Below are 22,793 nucleotides of genomic sequence, written 5' to 3' on the forward strand. Positions count from 1 at the left end.
TATTAATTTGGTTGAAATATATGATTTTTAGGGTCTCATGTTTGTATGATAGGTACGTACGTAAGAATGTAGGATTGTTCAATATGAGCATGCATGCAAAATATTTATATCTACATTTTTAGGCAAGTAGTTTGAAATTAGCTAGATTTTTTTTATTTTGTGTAGGTTTTACAAACCTATTTTTTTTTTTTTTTTTTTTGAAATCTCAATGAATTTATTAATGAGAGCCTTGCTCAGAAAATACACGTGTTAAAATGCTAGAAGGGAAATCTGTCACCCACAATTTTTCAGATGACAAATGTAAGGCCAACTTGGCCAAGCTATGAGCCACCACATTGACACAACGGGGAATGTGCTCCACTTGCCATTCTTGAAACTGTGTCAAATTGGTCTTCATCTCCTCCAACACCATTCCATAACTCCCCATCCAGGCTTCGCTTCTACGCATCCGCTGCACTATCTCCAAAGCATCTCCTTCAATAATTATCTTGTTCCAAGCTAGATTAATGGCCACCAACACTGCTCGGCTTGCTGCCACTGCCTCCGCCATAGTGGGGTCTTGGATAAAAGCCTTCGTGTCACAGTACATCGCCAACACCTCGCCTCTGTGATTCCTTGCCACAACGCCCAGACCCACTCTCTTAGTTTCCTTCTCCACCGCAGCATCCCAGTTTATTTTAATATACCCCTCCGGTGGAGCTTTCCACAACCGCATCTGATTTTGGGCAGGGAATTGTTCGGGGGCATTTTGTGCCCAAGTTTCTGCAAAGTTCTCTATTTGTTCCCGTGCCCGGCGTAGAACCATAGAAGGAGTAGACAGAGCTTCACCATGAACCACCCTGTTCCGTCGGAACCAGATTTGCCGCGCCACCACTGCGAACAATTGCAGCTCAGTTTGCTCGAGCATTCCCATCAATTGTATTACTAAAGCCTTAAAATCAGCAACCTCACTGTGACATTTCTGAATTTTCCTTGAGCTTTCCAGCCACACGTCCCGTGCCGAGGGGCAGCTCCATAGTATGTGCACCGGGGTTTCTTCTTCTCTCTCACAAATCGGACATAATCCATCTCCAATTATATGTCGCCGGAAAAGATTACCTTTTGTAGGGAGAATGTTGTGACATGCTTTCCAGATGAAAAATTGCACCACTTTTGGACTCTTTAATTTCCATATCCCACTCCATAGGTCTCTTTCACTAGAAGCCGTAGATGAAGCTCCTTTCTCCATTCCTTCAAGAGTTTTAGCTAGGTGATATGCACTACGGACAGAAAAAATCCCATCCTTAGTACCGCCCCAGACTAGTGTATCAGATTGGGAACCAGGACTAATCACTATACTGCATATGCTCTCCACCTCATTTCCCATAAAAATCTCTTGAATTAAGGGAATGTTCCACCAAAAAGTATTCTCATCAAACAATTCACAAACCCGTGCATCACTGGGAAGTAAGCTCGGTGGGGATTGAACCTTATGTGTGATAGAGGTAGGCAACCAACTGTCTTGCCAGATTCTAATGGACTGCCCATCTCCAACCCTCCAGACCATGCCAGCTTGGATCAGCTTCTTTGCTTGCCATATGCTCCGCCAAGCATACGATGGATAGCGCCCCAGTCGAGCCTCTAGAAAATTGCCCCTTGGGAAGTATTTGTCCTTCATCACCCTTGCAACCAAATGATTACAAAAATAATAATAAAAAATAGAGAATGCTAAAAAAAAAAAAAAAAAAAAAAAAAAACCAAACCAAACCTACCTAGGTTGTTAGGTGAATTTTATTAGGGTCCCCTTATGAAGTTCAAATTATGTAACTGTATTTTTTTAAAAAAAAAATTGCGACAAAAACATAACTTAAAATTATTTTATTTAGGGTCCCCGTAACAAATTATGCTTTTCAATTTGTTTTATATAATTTGGTTTAGGTTTTGCAAATTTAGATTGAGTACATGTTATTAAATAAACAACGAACGTAGATTTGTTTTATGTACGGTACCCATGACAAATGCTTTTAATTTTGTATTATAGTATGGTTTAAGGTTAGTATTTTGCAGATAGATATGAGTACTTGGGGGAAGACAAGAGGACGGAGGACACAATCTTATGGGTCGAAAGGGCATCATGCCCTTACTAATAGTGAGTCGCAGAAAGCTGCTATGCTTCTGAGGCAGCAATCAGGGTATCGACCCATAGTTCCACAGCATGTGGAAGGGCATACACCTGTGAGAGACGATTATGTCCCCAACATCCCCGGCTCTTCGATTGATCTAGGCTCTAATTTTGGATACCCAAGCCATCCGACAGGCCTTACCCAGTTCGGGTATCGATATGAGCCTACTCATCGCGACTCGGACGAATCCCCGCGTATGCTATCCCCGGGACCTACATTGACACAAGTTGGTATATTGCCGCACGACTATTTTAATCGGCCGCCACACAGCAGCACACGTGTGGATGATAGTGAGACACAAGCCCCCGATGACGGATGATGGGATAGATGACACGCACAATCAGCAACATAATGACCCTGCTTGGCAAGTATTGGCTCTTGACCAGATTCACACGATAGGTATGTATATATGCCATTCCGAACCATAAATATGTACATCTTTACGCATGATGATATATGTAGTTAATTAGTACATAAATTCAAATAATATATGTTTCATTATTTGTGTGTTAATACTTCATAATTGCAAATAGCCAGAATAACTTCGAAGTGTTGACCGTAAATGACTTGCACAAGTTGTGGGACATTCCCAATGGGAAAAGGATCGTCATGGAGTATAATGGCGCGTGGCAGCCCGTAGGACTAAGCAGCTCAAAATTTAGACGAATGATGGGCAAGACTTGCAAGAGTGGGTCCTTTATCAGGCTATCCGACAACTAGAAGGATGTGCCAGAACAATGCAAGGAGGATTTATTTGAGTCATTGATGGTAAGTGTAGATTAGATGTTCTTAATTTATGATATGTAACATTTGTATATTAAATTTTGTAAAACAACCAGCACTTTAATACCCTAGTGGTGTTAAGTTGCGAGTTTATGGAAGTTGTGTCCTGTGTTAGAGCATTTTCAATAGAGGAGTCATATTTTTATGTAAAATAGTTTTTAAAAGTTCACTTTTATTTAGTTTAGCTAAGCCATTTTAAATGTCTCTACATCTGATTAGTTATATTTCTATCTATTCTATTAAAATATTATTAAAAGTAATAAAAGTTTTGGGAAAAAAGAACATGTGAGAGGAAAAATGAGAAAAATTTTGAAAAAAAAAGAACATGCAGAGAAAAAGTATGAAAAGATTTGAGAAAAAGAGAAAACATGTGAGAGAAATAATGAAAAATAAAATAGCTCCCTTAAAAAGTGCTACTACATTTAGCTTTTTTTTAGCTCTTCCAATCAAATATCTATTTTACGTTTTTTTTTTGGCTAATCCAATGTAGGGGGTTTTTTAAACATTTGAAGAGTCATTTTAGATAAAAATAATATTTGGCTCTTCCATTGGGAATGCTCTTAGTCTGTGGTACTAACTACTACGTGGAGAGATATTCAAATAAATAAGAAGTGAGAAACAACATAAATAGAAGCTGTTGGGGATCTACTATGCCCTTGCCTTGAGTATGCTAGACAAGGTAGAGGAGCCAAAGACCAAAAGAGTACCCGGCCAATTGAGAGAACGCTCAACAAACCTCTCAGAAAATGAGAAGCCACAAAAGCCCATTCCCAAATAAAACCTCGAAAAATGAGAAGCATCAAGGGCCCATTCCCAGGAATAATAACTTTGAAAAATGAAAAGCCATAAAGGCCCGTAATAAAACCTCTCAAAAAATGAGAAGCCACAAAGGCCCATTTTTTAGAGTAACAAAACCTCTCGTAAAATGAGAAGCCAAAAAAGCCCATTTCCAAGAGTAACAAAACCTTTCGAAAAATGATAAGCCTATGGGCCCGTTTTTGAAAGTATTCAAACCTTTCAAAAAATGAGAAGCCTACGGGCCCATTTCTGAAAGCACACATGGCATGAGAGCTTCGAAGCCCTTACCCTTGACATGCAATTATGGCGTTATGACCAATAGGGTAAGACTTATATTGCATACTAGGCACCCTAACAACCATGGTCCTGGCAAGTACCTAACAGGTGACACTTCACCTTTGGTATTAAGGACAAAGGTAAATTCGGTCATGAGTACACAGAAGATTCCCAATGCCTGACTAGTTGGACAATTCAGTCATGGGAATCGGGGGTAACTGTTGGTTATAAAATTCATTATGGGTCCCACTATTTATCAACCACCCTCATTTATCTCTAAACTACATCCCACTATCCATCAACCACCTGAAGGTGGAACATGGAGAAAACAGTTACCTAAAACCCTACAAAAGGGGACTCAAGGCATCGATTAAAGGGGATCGATAAAATCCTTCTCATAAGAGCTAAGGTCATGCTATTATTTTGACTCCATATAAGAGTGTTAACTAAAGCATTGGAGAGTCTCCAGCCAAGCTCGGGACCCTTTGATGCTCTTGTTATTTTGCATGCAAACCATCGCTGATCAAGCCGTACCAAAAACTACATCAACAGTTTGGTGCCATCTGTGGGAACGACAGTTCTCATCTACCAAAGTTATGGCTACGACCGGCCGGCTGATGGACTACCTTCTCTGGATATTTTATCGTTTGTATCGAATCTAGACTTATGCTCATATTGAGATCTATTCAGAATATGCACATATATGTTTATTTGTTGCCGATCTACTCAGATCTGCACTCGGAGTTCGTCTTGGTGGATGTGTGAGATAAGTTCACACTCATCTTTTTATTTCGCCTTGTTAACTTGTGGTAATTAGCAATTTATGGCATGGATGGATCAATATTTGTGTTTCGATAAGCATAATTTGATTAAAAAAAAAAAAAAAATCTCAAACATCGAGCAAGTAGAGCCTTCAGATGGAAGGACCTTTGAGTAACTGTGCTCTCGCATTGAATTAAGTATGAATTCTGGATGAATTTCCTCTTTATATGACTTCCTTTTGCATTCATGATTCAATTCATCAAATAAATATTTCTTTGATTATGACACAACGAGGGTACTTGTCATTGATTTTTGCCTTCTTTTTTGTTTTGTTTATATGTATGTGTACACATATATTGCAGTCATTGGTTTTAGGGATTGGGTAAAAGTATAAGACAGATAAACCAAACAAGACTAGTTCTCTACTTGTTTGCTCTAAAACATTAATATGTCTTCAGCAACAATAGTTAGTCCTTTGAGCCTTGCTGGATTATTGGCAGTTGAAAGAATTGGACAATTAGGTTCTGACTGTCCATATCTATAGGATATTTAATATCTATAGGATACTAAATGGAAAAGTTAATGGTCCTTAGACTTGAGGTAGGGAGAAAAGTTACCCGTATATGTTTTCGGAAAACAACATAAAGCCTTTGATATGAAAGCATACTCATTTTTATTACATGTCACTGCACAATTTATCTTCTCTTTAAGGAAGATGATATGTGATCCACACCAGATTAGAAATGTCTACATCTATCCTTTTTGGGAGCCTCTTTATAGATGACGAACATCATGCATTTAATTGTGCATATTTATCAGTAAGGAATCTTTTCTGGTCAAACCATTAACCTTGTTGCCCAGGTGCTCAGCTAGTTAATTCAATTAAGTTCTTACCTTTCATTATGGTGATCCAGGTAAGTTGCTTTAGTGTAAATTGTGCACAACTCTATTCAAGTCACTTGAAACCTATTGGCAAAAATAATGGGAAACTCGATAAGGCCTCTTCAGAGCCATCCGTACAAAGTAAACCTTGGACTTGGGCACTGTATTCTCCGAAGTTTTCCTACACGAATTCGGGTAAATCATAGACTTTTTATACCAAGGGCTGGAGTAATTCTAGAAGTCCCTTTTATGTCTCTTTTATGTCTCTTTTGAGTCCCTCCAAGAATGATGTGGCTATTAAAATTACCATTTAATCAAAATACAATAATGATCAATCACAAGCTCAATGGTGATTTTAATAGTCATATCATTCTTGGAGGGACTCAAGAAAAACACAAGAGGGACTTGTAGCATTACTCCAAGGGGTTTGACCCCAAGGAGGAGTTTGCATCTAGCAAGTTTCAAACTTAAAATTTAAGGGCGATACTCCCTTAGAGGAAGGGGAGAGGACCATTATAAAGGAAGTTGAAGAGATAGAAGGGGAAGTTGAGAAGGTTGGAAAGACGGAAAGGACCTTGTTGGAGAGGTTGGCTGAAGGATTTAGAGTGCTTCAAGAAGATGAGAATATCGTAAGAAAGCTAAGCAAAGAAGACATGGATATATTAAGCGAGCTAAAGATGGAGGCAACAGAGGAAGATAAGCTCTTTGGAAAAGCACTGCCACTAAGAAGAAAGCTTAGATAGATTTCCATTTTGAAATAGGTGAGTTCATTGTTTGCACCATACATAGTTACTTTCATTTTTTATTCTTTGAAAGATGTAATCTGATTTTGCATCCGTACTTTTTTCACTTGGTAGAACATGAAATGCAAAGTTTAATTAATATTATATGAAAAATCAATTACAAGGTAATTTCCCATACTTTTTTCTTGGATTATATAACTGCAAGGCTCTCAAGAAAGGAAAATTTAAAAGTAACATTTGACCTTAAAGCATTCACAATGGACTTCTCAAATAAGCTAAATTTGAAGAGAAAAATTTATTTTATCACATTTAAAGAGTTACTTTTAAAATGAGTCAAACATCAAACTCTCTATAAATATTATTATTTTATTAGTTTTAAACCAATCAAGAGAGGGGAGGATAAAAAATAAGCTTAAAAAATTATATAACTTTAACTTTTTAACTCTTGACATATAGGGAGCATCTATGGCAATAGTTAAATATAAAGTAGAGAATGGAGCTTGTTAAATGAGTGTGTTTTCATGAGTTTTGTTAAATTTTTAGAGAAAAGCTAAATATAAAGAGCCCATTGTGAATGCTCTTAGACCACCAAACTTTAATATAAAAAAAGTTACATTTGACCCCTCCAATTATTAGTTAGATATAAGTTACACCTTTCGTTAACAATTAGTGTTTACGATGTGTTTGGTATTGCGATTTAAAGACAAAAAGTATTATTTTAAACCAAATCACAAGAAATAAATTGTTTGAGATTACGATTTGAAAACACACAATTTTAAAGGCTAAATTACGATTTTGAAGGCCAAACTGTGTTTTTTCCAAACGTTTAACTGTGTTTTTAAAAATCATTATTTTTAAATCGCACTTTTTAAAAACTCTTAATCAAATTTGGATTGTTGCTGATTGCAGCTCATTGGGATTTTAGAGCAACAATGCATGATATGGAATGAGGTAATTTTGGGGGACTCTTAACTAAATTTTAGATAAAATCAGAGAATGTAAAGATAGAAAATGGGTTGTTATCATGCAAATGCTCTAACGACACTTGTGAAACAGTGAAAGGTGTTATCCAATGGCTTTTTGTTTTTCTTTTAAGAACGTGGTTCTATATTGGCTCTTAGATTCTTACGTAATTTTTTTAATTTTCACTCTCTCTCACATAAAACACTTGAAATTAAATTTGGAACCACATCCTTTATATTTATAAAATAAATTAACCAAAACGGCATCATTTTGGTGTTTTAGATTTGATGTAAAGTTATTAGTTATGTTTAGGGTTTTTTTTTTTTTCATCTCATATCTCACACACTCATGCCATGACGCTGAGCTTAAAAAACACAAAAATATGACCAACCCACTAAAAACAAAAAGACAAGCCAAAATTATTTTCAAAATCGTTTAAAATAGGCCCTAATAGAGACCCAAAGAAGGCCAAAAAAACAAAAAATAAACACAATATGCGGATAGCGAATAATAACCAATCGCATGATGCGGATATGAATGCAGATATTGTCAATAGCTGCATTCATATACAGCCCAAGCCAATTTATGTCAGTCCCAAAAAAAGCTCGTCACATGACTGCTCTTATAGTCCAGGACAAGGTCAAAAACCTCTTGGACGTGGTAAATTATAATTACTATCAGCTGATAGTGTTTATCATAATATGATTTAGTTTGATAGACTCTAGGAATGACTCCCATTTCATGGAAAACAAAGAATCAACATGTGAGATATCCTTCCCTCGATATCAAATCTCAACAATAGGCATTACGGCTGGGCTAAGCATCGCCCCTAACGGGTTGAGATCAACCCTAATATGCCATTGTAATTGTCCACAAGCAAAATCTGCTCATATCCACCTATGGGCATAGGGCGGGCGGATATTTTTTATTAACCATCAAGATCATCCTCTAAAACAAACATGCACAATAGGTTCAAGTTGAAGCAGCACAAAAGAAACATCAAAATCAAAACATCACAGATTGAAACTTTAAGCATAAAAAATAACCTATATATATAGGTGTGAGAGCAAACAAATATTATCTGCTCCCGCATACCCATATACCAGTATCCTCCTGGGGCAGATATAGCTATATGGGTACTCACCCACCTAGGTTATTAGGCCAAAAGTCCACTCGTATTCCTTACAGGCGGCCAGATACAAGAGGCAGGTAGGTTTCGACTTGCTATACGTCTATCAGGCATCTAAAAGGTGATCGATCGATAAGAGAAATATAGTCAAACTTACAAATGACATATTCACAACCTTGTTTTGGCCATAAAATGTACACATTTACACTATTATCAAACAAGGAAAAAAAAATAAAAAAGTAATGCTAAGCTTACAAACAAATTTTACAAAAAAACTTTTAAAACATAATGTAACACAACATGAAAGGAAATGAGATAAATTTAACTTTTAAGAAACCTACTCATATTGTGCCACATCATGTTGTGAAATTTATTTTGTAAAATTTATCTAGCATTTTTCAAAAAAAGAAAAAAATTACAAAACATAGGGAAAGGACGGGCGGCCTGCAATGTGCTATTTCATGTTCAAAAGCCTTCACGGTATGAGATTCCATATCAACCTTAGCGTGTCTTTAAGCATCTCCGAAACCGAAGTAATCTCAACTGCCTGTTCCTGATAATTGAATGAGGTCATAAACACGTGAAGGATCATTAAGAAAATATAGAAATAAATGTAAAGAGAAACATATACATTGTTTGCTTAATTAATATGTACTCATCACAAATAATCTACAATGTCAATTACGTTGAAGCTGAATAATTATCCAAATCCTGTGTTGTTGCTTATGATTCGGGTTTTTTGTTGCTTACTATATATATAATCATCTTGCTTTTGAAAGTGGGGGTCTTATTTGGGATCTCAAGTTGTAGAATACATTATTTGTCAAATCAGACCCCCACTTCATATGTAGGTACAGGAAGAATACATTACATAATTATCCTAGAGAAAAATGTTGAACATATCTTGTATCTTAAACCTATAGGGGATGATCAGTCAGACCTTCCAAGTCAAACACAATTTTTGATCTACCAATAGATGAACATAGTACATGTATGCATATCAGATTTTCCTCTCCTTACATCAACAGGCGGATAGCAACATCCCCAGTTTTCTTAGGACACAATATGTCCTCACTTTGGAATAAAAACATAGAATGTGTCTCAGTAATTTTATAGAATCTCTTCTCTTCTCTTGCCTTGACTCGAGACATGATAAAAAAAAAAAAAAATCAATACAAGGTACGGCATAAACCAAAATGTTCAAGAAGAAGATACAATGTCGATAACTAGTGAACTTTGTGTTTCGCTCTTGATACTCTAATGTGGGGTTCAGTTCTGTATAAGCAAGTTATAGGAGTACATTAATTCCATGTTAGCGCTTGGAGTTCGAACTTGAGTTAAAATAGCATTGCAGGTGATTAGTAGCAGATGATGTTTAAGGCAAATGGAAATTGCCGAGTTGCAGCTAGCCATGAAATGTGGGAGAGCGGACAAAGGTTTCAATTAATTGTACTTTAAAATTTTAGGGTGGTTTTGATTGATTTAATTTTGATTATATGATGATTTTATTTAATTATCATTTCAACTATTATTACAATTTTGAGGGCTCATCAAGAAGGTGATGGAAACTGTTGGTGGTTGGCGGCTGCAACGATTAGATATATGGATAGAGACATGATTGGGAGTTAGAAATCTGATTCAGTTCAATCGAGCTCCTTTGGAAAAGTGGTTACGGAGGTATACTATGGATAGAGACACATTATACTGATTGGTGATAGAGACCAAATATGATGGTATAGAAGGAAGTTGGTGCTCTAAAGAGGTTATAAGGGCATTCGGAATGGGAGTTTGGAAACATATAAGAATGGGGCGGGATATGTTTTCCAAATTTGTTAGATTTGAGGTAAGGGATGAGTCAAAGGTTAGTTTTTGGCATGATGTGTGGTGTGGGGATAGTCCATTGAAGATCTCTTATCCGGATTTATTTAGTATTGCTCTGAGAAAAGATGCGTGGGTAGCAGATAACATGCCGGTTCGAGAACAGATTGTTCAATGGAATGTAAATTTTACTAGACTAGTTCAGGTTTGGGAGGTGGAGGTGGAGGTGGAGGTGGTAGTATCTTTCTTTGAGAGGTTGTATTCTTTCAAACTAAGACAAGGAGAGGAGGATAGAATGGGTTGGAGTCCTTCCAAAATGAGCAAGTTTGAAGTGAAATCGTTTTATCAAAGATGTTAACTAGTCAAAATGATTCATCTTTTCCTTTGAAGAGTATATGGAGAGTCAAGGCTCCTTCACAGGTGGCGTTTATTGTGTAGACAGTAGCATTAGGAAAAATATTGACACTCGATAATTGGATGAATATTGTGGTGATTGGGAGGACAAGTTGGGCAAGGTACAGCTATGGAAGTATAGTAGTATGGAGGTTGGCTCCATTGTGTTTAATGTGGTGTCTTTGGCGAAAGCATAACACTCAGAGCTTTGAAAATGTAGAGACTTCGGTGACATAGTTGCAGAAGATTATATTCAACACTTTCTATACTAGGATATTTGCGCATCATAGTTTGCTAGTAACTAGTTTTGCAGATTTTTTGAATTTGTATTCTTTTTCTTCATATTAGGGGTTCTTGTATACTCTCTATGTACTAGGGTTCTGCATCTTTGCATTTAATTAATGATAATGAAATTAATTATATAAAAACAAATAAAAAATAAAACAAGAAAACACGATACAATGCAGAAATTATCCACTTAAGAAGCATGAAGATAGACATTACTACCTGTAATAACGAGATGACACTTTTCACCTTCAAATTTATCTCCCTTGAAGCTTCCCCAGTTGAAGTTTTAAAATCAAATCGATCAGCCTCTCTCACCTTCAGCCTCATTGATGGACTTTTATAGGCTTTAGCTATTGTGTGCCAAACCCCCACCACACAATATCTGTTTCCAGAAGACGCATAACTCAGGGGCCATCTCAACCCACCCTTCACATCTGGATCTAGAACTGCAGAATTAATCAGATTTCTAATGTTTTCCAGCTCATCATCCTGAAATAGCAAATGAATTTAGTTTGATCATGAATGTTAGTCTCAGGTATCAAAAATAGCACAAAAAAACTATCTTGAATGGTTAAGCGGATTATTGCCACACCTGTTTTCATTTTTTCTTTTTTAATTTTTTCTCTTCTTCTTTTTTGGTCAGGTTGCTTCATAGCAAACGAAGATTAAAATTAATCTTTCTAATTAAAACATGTTGAGGGAAGAAGTCAAATTTTGAATATGTTTTCCAGTCAATAAGTACCCATAGAACTTACATTTTTTTAAAAAAAAAAAAGAAAAAAAAAAGTACCCATAAAATTAAAACCTAAACATAAATATGCTTTTCATACACGAGCTTTTCATTTCTTTTTTGATATAAATAGGCATTGACATGCACACATACCCAGACAAACAGACATAACAATAGATAAATAATAGGGGAAAATACACTTCATTTCTTTTAACATGTGTTTTCAAATTTTCAAGGAATTAGAAGAATTATTTTATCTATTTATTTCATCACATATAAATTGTATAATCTACCATTTTGTTTTTGTAACCTGACACTCAAATTGCTCAAAGGCAACACATGTGATCAATATGCTAGTAAATAATTAATAAATAAATAAATAGAAGATGTGTCATCATTACATAATCTTTTCCCTGGCTTCCATTTTCAAGTCTTCGTGATTGCAACTAACTTGATTCAAAGAAACCTTATCCTATTTGCATATACCAATTTCTATGTTCATCTAGAGGAAACTTTTTGAAAGAAATTTTGGTGGATTCTGCAAAATTTACCTGCCTGAAGTGACATAAACGCATACATATGTTAAACAATTCAAGATTTTATCACGTTTGTTCTTTTCCAGATAAGGATTCAAAGCATAAAAGCTCTAGTGTAAAGATTCCACCCTCGTATAATTTTTTTAATACCTATTGATATGAGAAGACATGGGGATGAACATGACCAGTTTTTGTGAAATAATGTAAACTGTGAGATATGACAGTGACTATAACAAAGCAACTTACAGTGAGAGATGTTAAGACGCCCTTGTTGTATAGCATCAGCCTTAGGTCTAAACTTTTATCAAGGCACGATACGTCCACGACCATGTGACGTACCGGGTTTAGTTCAACCTACAGAGTTGACATTTCAACATAAGCCTCCAAACAATCGTTATAAACAATTGGAAGGAAATAGTAAAACTGTCAAAATACTGGGGGAGAAAATAAAGTCTGAGAGCCCTTTTCTTTTTAGCCAAACATTAGGAGAACCTTACTCCCAGATACCCCCACCCATAATGGATCAAATCCCAAATCTCCAGCGTTCAAGGGAAGAGAAATCCACTTTTGGCTTAAAAGGGCAGCAATTTAGGAAAAATAAACCTACTCAACAATTATTCTTATTATGCTCTTTACACTACATTGAGGTATTTGTCACATAAAATTAACAAAACAGGAAAGTGAATAAATCATCAGCTCTCTAACCTAAAACAGAAATGTGCATTGACTTTAAGCTGAAACTTGCCTTATAAAGCTGAAGCTTTTTATGTTCTTTCATCACCCTACATTTGCAAGAAAGAGTTGAATCCGGTTGTGTGGCATCAGACAACTATACAACATGAGAAAATAAATTGAGGAAGTCAGTAGCCAACTGAATCAAAAGAGTAAACAGCGTGAATCTGAACCTAAAAAGCAGAGGTATATAGCAAGAAATACCTTTACATGGTATAAATCTTTCTCCTCTTCGAAATCAACTTCAATCTTTCCAGCAACTTCCCCCTTGATTTTTTCTATGTCTGAATTAGGAAGATTTGTGTAAAATGTTCTTTTCAATGTTCTCAATGTGGTTTCTGCAGCCAAATCTATTGCGGTAGTTTCCTGGTTGATTGAAGGGCTTCTGCGTGACAAAAGCTAATATCATTGAAAAGCACGAAAGGCACAACCCAGGTACACACAAGTATACAAGCGATGCACCAAACTAGAAAGAGGGGAAAAAAAAGTCAAGAAAATTATGAAAACTATGCAAATTAAGATCCAAAGCAGTTGTCTTCATTCCCTCCAAAGACACCACAAAACTTCTATTAGTTCACCACCATCTTCCACACTGATGCATTCTAAGGACTACCGCTCAACCCTCTCCAACAAGCAAAAATGTCTACTACGCTTCTAGGCATAACCCAAGCTAACCCAACACGACCAAAAATATCACTCTATAAGGCACTCCCAATCTTACAATGGAGTAGAAGATGATCTTAAGACTCCCCACTCATCTTACACATACAGCGCAGTATGACATGTTGTTTCCTTTATTCTCAACTAAATTTTCATAGGGTGCCAAAAAATAAAAATAAAATAAAATAAAAAAGAAATTACCCATGAAAAAGAATATTCCCAAATCTAGCAACCAGCGTCGGCTTAACGTTTTCCAACTTTTGGCGAACAGCTTCATTCCGCACATTCTCAAAAGAGGAAAGCAGGTTCGGCAGGACATTGTCTGCAATAGACACCCACGGCTTCGTCACACAATCTCCTCCGACTTGCGCATCCTCAACTAACCAAAACCGGCAAACCCATTATTAATCACCAATTCCAGAGACCAAACGCGAGCAGCAAAATGACAAAAGACTAACCTTTACCCAGATTCCGGTTCGCCAAAGCAAGGGGTTTTTCCCCGGTTCTTCTCTCAATAGACTCCATGGAAACCGGCTCAAGCTGCACGAAAGATGGAAAGTGGTTATCGTCATCCAAACCAACTGCAAACCAAGTGGATACAGCCCGTTCAGCATAGGTAATCTTTCCGCTTCTATCTCTAACAGATTTGAATGACCTCAAATCAAGATTTCTCCTAAAATCAGGACGAAAAGATTCTGGTATTGGTGAGGGCCTGTAGGAGTCCTTGGACCGCCGCTTGTGTCGTGGAATGTAAGACATGGAAGAAGGGTATAGCAATTACAGAGTAGGCAGAGGGGTAGGCAGAGGGGTGTGGATGATCCGATTTCCAAAGAAGAAACGTTTAGATTTTATAGAGAGCGCAAAAGCTTCAATACTTGCAGAGCAAGTACTTGTGGTACAAGCAATCGAAATTAGACAAATGGAGGAGTGAGTTCTACCACCCTCTGCATGGGATTTGTGTCGTCCAAACTTTGTTGACTTGAGTAGAAGAAAGACAAAAAGAAAAAGAAAGCAGGATTAAAGAAAAGATTAGGGAAATGCATTTTTACTCCGATGAACTGACAGTACTTGTCCTGCAAGACTGAAAAAAGGAAAATGCATTTTAATTCCGATGAACCGACATTTCTTTCCTACTTATTAGTAAAGTAACCGTTAGTCGGTATTTTGGTGGAATAGTCTCCTAGGGTATTCTCAATAAAAGAGTCATATTTTTATGTAAAATAAATTTTTAAAATTCACTTTTATCTAGTTTAGTTAAGTTATTTTTAAATGTTTCTACATCCAATTAGCTATATTTCTATCTATTATATTAAAATATTATTAAAAGTAAAAAAAGTTTTGAGAAAAAAAGAACATGTGAGAGAAAAAATAGAAAAATATTTGAGAAAAAGAGAACATGAAGAGGAAAAGTAGGAAAATACTTGAGCAAAAAAAAAAAACATGTGAGAGAAACAATGAAAAATAATATAGCTCTCTTGAAAAGTGCTGCTACATTTAGTTTTTCTTTTTAGCTCTTCCAATCAAGTATCTATTTTATATATATATTTTTTTTTGGCCAATTTAATGTAGGAGGTTTTTTAAACATCTGAAAAGCTATTTTAGATAAAAGTAATATTTGGCTCTTCCATAGGAATGCTCTTACGGTGTTAAGTGATGGGTTTAGGGGAAGTTGTGGGTAATATATATATATATATATGAAACATGTTAGAGATCAATATTTTTTTTATATTTAACTTATATTTTCAAAAAAGTCCGATGAAAGTTGTAAATATAGTTCAAGCTATAAATATAGTTGTATTGAATTAATTTAAACAGTTAGTTAGTTAACATTCTTGTTAATATTCTTTTATTTGGAAGTTCAATGTAATCTATATATAAAGTACATTTCATTCTTATTATACAAAGAAGATATTCTCGTGGATTCTGTTTTGGTTTCTTGTTCAATGTCTCTCTATTTCTTTCTATTCTCTTTTCCTTTCTTTTCTTCTTCCTCTCGGATTGCTCTGTTCTTCTTCCGCATAATAGAGCTTGCTCTGTTTTTCCTCGTCTTAGGAGAACTTGACAACGCAAAATATTAGGGATCAATAAGTTTTTCATTTTTCTATAAATTTAATAGATCAACCATTGACTTATGTAGAATTCATATAAGTCTATGAAGTTGTTGGTTTGTGGTGTTGGTGGTGTTTTTCCGAGCATTTGTTATCTAGTTTGCATCATATGATATTTTGTCTAAGGAGTAACAAAGCAGTTCCCACAGACCACACCAATTGATGATGCAGTTGATCGCACGGTCAAGCTCAAGCAACATACGCCTAGAAGAGAGAATAAAAATGGTGTGAGACTTTATGGGAACAGGATCCTCTCCAGTCTATTATGGATTGGAGAATATCCAGTTCATGGCTAAGATTTCATCTCAGAAATCCTATGGCCACAAATGGGGCACAGATCCCACTAATAAAAATAATAATAAAATATTATTTTAAATTAAAAAAAAATAATAAAAATTTAAGAAAAAAAAGAAAAGAAAAAAGAAGGGGTGGCTGGCCACCATAGGTGAGTAACCCGACCACACCCCATTTTAGGTAGGGGGTGGCTCAAGCCACTAATGTAACCCGGTGGCGAACCACCCCATGAGCCATGGGGAGTTTGACCCCGCATCTTTAAAGGGTAGCTTACCCCAAGAGCATTTGGGGGTGGCAGACCCACCCCGCATAGGCCATGGGGGGTGGATTTAGGGCTCACTAACAGCTCGATGAGCCACCTACTACCCAAAAATGGGGTGGTAGGCCACCAACCACCCAGGCCCACCCCCCCTTCTTTTTCTTCTTTTTTTTGACCAGAATTTTTTAATTTAAAATAATATTTTTTTTTTTTTTTTTTAATGGGATATGTGTTCTATTTCTAGCCATAGAATTTATGAGGAGAAATCCTTACCATGAACTGGATATTCTCCAGTCCATAATAGACTAGAGAGGATCTGTTCCGACTTTATGAGGGTATGGAATTAATGCACCAACACATTAATTCCTATTGCTTGATTGGGCTCGTGATTTGGACCTAATTACCCCCGCACAAACCCCGGGATCCCGCCCTGAATTCTCTAACCTGGGCGGGCTGAATGTACATTCATTATATTAATTATTATTATTATTATTAATCCCAAATTATGTATCTGTCATCTAACCTAAGAATTCTTTAGAGTTTAAGCACCATCATTAAGATTTAAGAGTAAGCCACAACAACGAAAACCCTGCTCTTATATACATTCAACGGTTTATTGGTCCAATCTCGCTCAAAAAAGTAGAACAACAAAGCACGAATCAATCTCTGCATCTACAAATTGATATTGTACAAAACTGTACAGCAGATAGAGATACAAACTTTCCACAACTTCCCCATCAATTCAGCAAGAGTTTTCCTTGCAAAAACCTCCTTCAAGCACTACGATCATCAGATATGGTCTCTTCAGAAGAACCATCACTGTCGATAATTATTACATCATCTGGTTTACAAGCCATGCTTTGTTCAGCCATTCCACTTCTGTTTCTCAATGAGTAGTTGAACCAATGGGTGCTATTTGATGGCTGCATGCCTCTTGTCCTGAAACCACAAAGCCTGCTATGGATTCTGTTTCTTGGTAAAGGGCATGGCTGAGCAAATGATGAGGCAACCACAGATAGATTTGACCCAGCTGACCTTGGAGGAGTGCTAACCACTTCTCTGAGCCAGTGGGGTAAATTAGCTTTTGCTGCAGGACAAGTTATGGGGCCATCAGCTGATGGAGGATTGCCCCTTGGCATAGTCTCCCATTCCAAAAAATTATATGACTCCCAATCATAGTTTACCCCATGAAAATCAGAATAAGGGCCCTTCCATGGGTGACTAAAAGGCCTCTGGAGTTGTCCAGGGTCATTATTTTGAATATAACTTGACCTGAAATATGGCCTATTGGAGACATTACTACCAGCATTACCCTCTGAGTGAGCATATAAATTTCCAAGTGAGAGCTGAGTTTCATCTGTCATATTTTCTCTCCGGATTCCTCTTCTACGACCTGAGAAGTTGAGGTTACAGTTCGATGAATAATTTCTCGTATTTGAATACTTAAACAATGAAGCATGTGTAACATTCAATAATTTGGATTGTTCCTCCTCCCACCGCTCAGCCAGGTCCCCTGCCACCTTCCATGGTGAAAAGCACAATCTTGGGTCTCTTAACATAGCATCCCAATTGTCCCTTCCATGTCTTCTCACACCTATCCACAGAAAATCCAACTCCTCTTCAGACCACATGATAGTGTTAGGCTTGAAGTCACCATGTACACTGCCTCTTCTATCCAAAGCTTTTGCTCGGCTTACAATGCTGTCAAGCATCAGCCTGTGTCCCAGAGGTGATGACGAATGGTTAGTCAAGGATTCGGGCACAGCATCCTGGACAAATTGTCTTGCTTCACTGATGCAGTTTAACCAGGGCAGAGCGGTGGAAAAGTTGTTGGAGCCAGATCCTCCAATTTTAAACTCAGAGGGTAAGGATAAACCTAGGACTGGCGATCTATTTGAATCTTGTTTCAGCTGAGTGCTTTCACTTCCCAAATGAAGATGATTTTGTTCTTCTGAAACCATGAAAGCAGTTACCTCAGGCTGCGTAATGGCTAAGCTCAGAACATCAGTGGTTTTGTCCTCTGAAAATAGCTGAAATCAGTTAAAAATACATTTATTTCAATCCCAAATCATATCATCAAGCAAAAAGGAACAAATAATAAGAAATGACCATTTAATGAGATTACCAGACGACAATATGGCATAAGAAAGTACAGCATATGGGTAATAGAAAAGCAACACTTCAAGAACGCAACCTACCTGAAGACATTTAACTTTTGGTGTGATGTCCTTGGAGAACTCAAAAGAAAGTTTATCGTTAATTTTGCAGTTAGCACCACCTCCTTCCATATATATATATGCACCTCCACGTGCCTGCATAGGGTGGGCTGAAGGGGATTTCCCAACTCTCTCATTCATAGAATCCAACAATTCTTGGGGAAGCACTCCATGTAAAGAAGTGGCATCACTTCGGCTTGCAGAGTCCGCGCGCTGAAGAGTTTGTGGTGCAGAAGAAATGGATTGCTTTTGAGAATCCAGATCCAAATTAATATTACAACCCTTGGTATTGCATGAATCTGCTATAAGAGCTCTTCTGAATAATTTAGGCAAAAAAGTATGGAAAATCTGTATATAAATGTTCCATAAGAAATAAGGGACAAAAACTGCAGCCTCACAATATGTCAACTAATAAAGCTACTGGCCCAAGAGCATGTTTATATCATGTTGAAAGGGTAAGTAAAGAGATAATACCAGTGGGAGTAAAAGACAGGTTCACATAAGGTAGAGATCCTCCTGTAGTGAAATCAGGTATTACTATTGCTTTCAAACCATCACTTGACACAAGTTGAGGTTCCTCTCTGATGTAGGCCTGCAAGGTTTCAGATTCCTTATCTACAGTTCTGGCTTGAGAGTGCAAGTCTTTAACGGCATTATTTAAAGACATTCCTGTACAATAAATAGGAAGATCTTCTTCGATGTCTATGGCAATCTTGGAGCTCTGACCTAGTACTTGTCCAGCTACAGGTGAGAATTCCTTTGATATATTTTCCCCATCAAGTGGTGGTTCTTTATTGTAAACCAAACTGTTTAGAACAAATTAACAAAGCAATTACAATATTTAATACCAGCAATTCAAATTTTAGCATTAAGTAATAGAGTTTATAAGAAAATACGTCTTGGTTTCAGGAGCATCTCCACCATGAGTCTGTGTAGAATCAACATCTTTTATCTGTCACCAAATCAATGAAATGGGTGATTGCTAAAGTGCATCACAAACATATCGAGTATGCCAGCCTCTTCACAGAAAGGAAAAACAATACAAGAATGCAAAATATTATATATACTTAAGGTCTTAGTTCACAATCAATTATTGGACAGATTCATCCTTAGGAAAGCCCTGATACACACACTCACACACAGAAAAAATCAAAGTACTTTAGTCAATCTAGTTTTTTTGATAAGTGCTTTAGTCAATCTAGTTACTAAAACCAAAGCGGATAGCATTAATGAATATCACATATGAAACTTAACCATGGTACCAATTGTACAATGTCCATGTCCCCAACAGAGATGCACTGCTCAAGGAGAGGACAAAGGATAAACTGGACAGAAAGAGAAGGGGGGGTCAGATTCTAACTTCTACAGATCCCATGTTATGCAGCTAAAGTTCACGTAGGGATAGGACAACAAGGTATACCCATGTGCCATGATGCACTAGGACAATTAGTGGTTCACTGTTCAACGCCACAGTTCACTTTGGAATGCTTATGGGTCAGTTTGGTGTGTGTATATATACATATATACTACAAACGTGAAATTTGTGGTTCATCTTTGGAAAAGGCTATGCTCCTATGCTTGGTAATGTGCCAGGGAGACGACTGATTGTTCACTATTTGGTGTTCGTGCGAGTGTGCAAGGATAAACTATGATTGGACACTATCCCATCAAGATTGATAGTCTCACCTCTTTGAACATGCATCGATGAGCTTTTGTAATTGTCAGATTAGGATAAATTTTATAAGAGTAAAAATACATAACTCTTCTTTATAAATAATAACAGTGTGTAGGTTAATTAGAAAAATATCCTACCACTTATTTTCATCTACATGATATCAGAGCCCTGGCTTGAATACTAATAAAATAAACCTATACTTTGTTTTTCTCTCTTTTTTTCCTTCACCAGCTTCACTTCCTTATTCTTACCTTTACTGTCCCGTTTACTTCTCACATTTACCATCCCCTTCTACCATGCATACCATCTCTCCTAAAGGTTCATAGACCTTCATGCTCTTAGGTGAGACTAAGCCCCTGTCAATAGCTCAGGATGTCAATTACGGCGCCCACACGGTGGTAGTTGTGTTGCCTTCATTCGTTGAAAGAAAGCAGAAGATCTGAAAGTATGGCTACTGTATTGATTGAATGCGACTGTTTCAAAATCACCAATTTCCTGTTTCATGATCCACTTCCAATCACTAATCTCTTACTTTATTGAAATTAATCATTACCAATGACACTCCCATCACCAGAAAATCTTCTCCAGGTCTATACTCCCTGAGACTTCAAGCTGAAAACTGCAACATGGTGATGCAACCCAGCATATGCAAACATAAATATATTAGCATGCTTACGTTGTTTTTATATCCAATTGTCTCTCAATTATTAATGTTACCCTAGTAAGAGCCTAGCTCCAATTTACAACGCACAGATGTACTCTTAAGAAATGTGCTCCCCCACTTCTATCTTGAAATCCACAAATGCTGCTTATTTGTTATACAACCTAGGGTAATAACAATAATTTGTCAAAAGCATCAAGTCAATGGGATTCACATAAAGAAACAATTTTGAAATAGTCCTGAATAGGTTTATATCTAGCATCCAGAACTCACATTAACTAATAACGTGTGAGAGACAAAGCCCAAATGGGAAACTAAGAAATCCAATCACTTTATTAACTCAAATATCTGCAGTGGATTATACCTATTTCCTAAGAACCCTTCCTATTACCTACTCTGCTGATGGCATTAACACTAGCAAGAGAGAGCAAAGTCTAATTGACTAGGCCCATATCCTTTAAAAAAAAAAAAGGACTTGCTCCATATCCTCCCATCCTTTTAACTAAACAATGCCAGACCAGGCAGGCAAACATATGATCTCAAGAATATATCACATGTACTGGTAATATATTAGTTAAATTAGAGCATCTCAAAAATATATATAAATCTATATTAAAACTGATGAATCTATGCTACAGAAATAACCAGAAACTTAATTAGCATTCTTTTCAATTTGTTGGTATCAAGTGAAGAACCCGACACAGTTTAGAACCATGCCAAGAAGCCTTTAGAAAGACAGAGGACTTACTTTATCTTTATTTTGGCAATACGAATGCCTCGAATCTGGAACCTCCTTTGATTGGATAATATCTGCTGCATGATCCACCAAGCAGGCTTTATTGAATGTTGCTTGGCCATGGGCATTACCATTTGCACAGTTACTCCATTTGCTGAACAACGTACACTTTTTTTCCTCAAACAGTGATTTTCCTTGTGTATTACCGCCATCCATTTCCTTTTTTCTTTTATATCTTCGACTGAACGTAATAAATGAAGTGGTCAGTTTGGTTGGCACAACAGCATCACTACAGTTACTGAACTTAGCTTTACAGCGTAAGTCAGTGTCTTCCAAATTTGACAATTTTAACCCAGATGAAACATCATCACATGCAAAGCTGCACTTCGTCCCGAAAGAAGATTTCAAGCTAACAAAGTCTGAACACTTTTCAGTGTCCAGACTCATTGACTTAGAGAGTAATATCCCTTCAGAATAATTATGATCACATGCAGTGCTGGAATTAACATTTGAACATGAAACCATCTGAATGTGACCAAACTTATTGTCCGAAACTATATCCTCAGAAGATGGGCCAGCAGTGTCCTTTCCAGAACCCTCACCAGGACTTCTCATCAGAGATTTATTAGAGCTAACCGTCATTTCACTTGAGTCATATCCTTCAATGTTCTTCTTTGCCTTTAGTCTACTTGATTTTCGGAGCGGCTGAGATGTCGAAGAATCCTTTTGTATAATACTACCGCAACACTGCCTCTTCCATGAGAAATACACATTCAGAGAGAATAGAGAGAGTGGGGGTGGGGTGGAGGGGAAAGAGAAGGCATGTCACATCATTAGCCAAACATTGAATGTTGCATCATTAATTAAGCATTGCTAACAAACACCATTTTAGCTTTTAGTAAAAATTAGCAATACCTTAAGGGACTTATTTATGCATTGAGGATGATATGATTGATTGCATCCATCACAGTATAAGAGGTTACCCCTGTCACCACATGCAGCACATTCAAGAGATCCCTGCATGAATTTGAACAATGGGCAGAGTAAGGGGCAATTAACTATGGAATTGGAAAAGATAAAAGAGAACATTTGTCAAAAATAATTAAGGGACACTTCTAATTAGCAATCAAAATCATATGATCAAGACTGAGATGAGAACTTATCATTTTTTTTTTTATAAGTAATAATG

At 36.8% G+C, this 22,793-nt stretch overlaps 2 protein-coding genes across 7 annotated transcripts in view; both read right to left on the bottom strand.

Moving 5' to 3' along the window:
• Window positions 1–8,755: 8,755 nt before the first annotated feature.
• LOC132168467 (uncharacterized) overlaps window positions 8,756–22,793 on the bottom strand; it is a 25,847-nt gene continuing 11,809 nt past the window's right edge. Inside the window, exons 1-7 of one of the 4 annotated variants that reach the window (XM_059579461.1) lie at window positions 14,114–14,678; window positions 13,857–14,034; window positions 13,200–13,377; window positions 13,009–13,092; window positions 12,510–12,617; window positions 11,217–11,486; window positions 8,756–9,051 (exon numbers count right to left, since the gene is read on the bottom strand). In XM_059579461.1, coding sequence (XP_059435444.1) covers window positions 8,974–9,051; window positions 11,217–11,486; window positions 12,510–12,617; window positions 13,009–13,092; window positions 13,200–13,377; window positions 13,857–14,034; window positions 14,114–14,414 — 1,197 coding nt within the window. In that variant the 5' untranslated portion in view covers window positions 14,415–14,678 and the 3' untranslated portion in view covers window positions 8,756–8,973. Of the gene's footprint in view, window positions 9,052–11,216; window positions 11,487–12,509; window positions 12,618–13,008; window positions 13,093–13,199; window positions 13,381–13,856; window positions 14,035–14,113; window positions 14,679–22,793 lie in introns of those variants that run through there. The other 3 variants (XM_059579460.1, XM_059579462.1, XM_059579459.1) reach the window with 3 other exon arrangements.
• LOC132168426 (uncharacterized) lies at window positions 16,885–22,642 on the bottom strand. Of its 3 annotated transcripts, none has more exons than XM_059579410.1 (6): window positions 22,520–22,642; window positions 21,617–22,351; window positions 19,429–19,484; window positions 19,007–19,338; window positions 18,515–18,834; window positions 16,885–18,346 (listed from the first exon to the last, which is right to left on the bottom strand). In XM_059579410.1, the coding sequence occupies exons 1-6, from the start codon at window positions 22,625–22,627 to the stop codon at window positions 17,090–17,092; spliced, it is 2,808 nt and encodes a 935-aa protein (XP_059435393.1). In that variant the 5' UTR covers window positions 22,628–22,642; the 3' UTR covers window positions 16,885–17,089. The 3 variants fall into 3 exon arrangements, with proteins under 3 accessions (XP_059435393.1, XP_059435392.1, XP_059435391.1); XM_059579409.1 differs by having other exon boundaries at window positions 18,515–18,831; window positions 21,617–22,357; XM_059579408.1 differs by having other exon boundaries at window positions 21,617–22,357.

Source organism: Corylus avellana, chromosome ca2, assembly GCF_901000735.1.
Source record: "Corylus avellana chromosome ca2, CavTom2PMs-1.0".
In the NCBI taxonomy this organism is placed as follows: domain Eukaryota; kingdom Viridiplantae; phylum Streptophyta; class Magnoliopsida; order Fagales; family Betulaceae; genus Corylus; species Corylus avellana.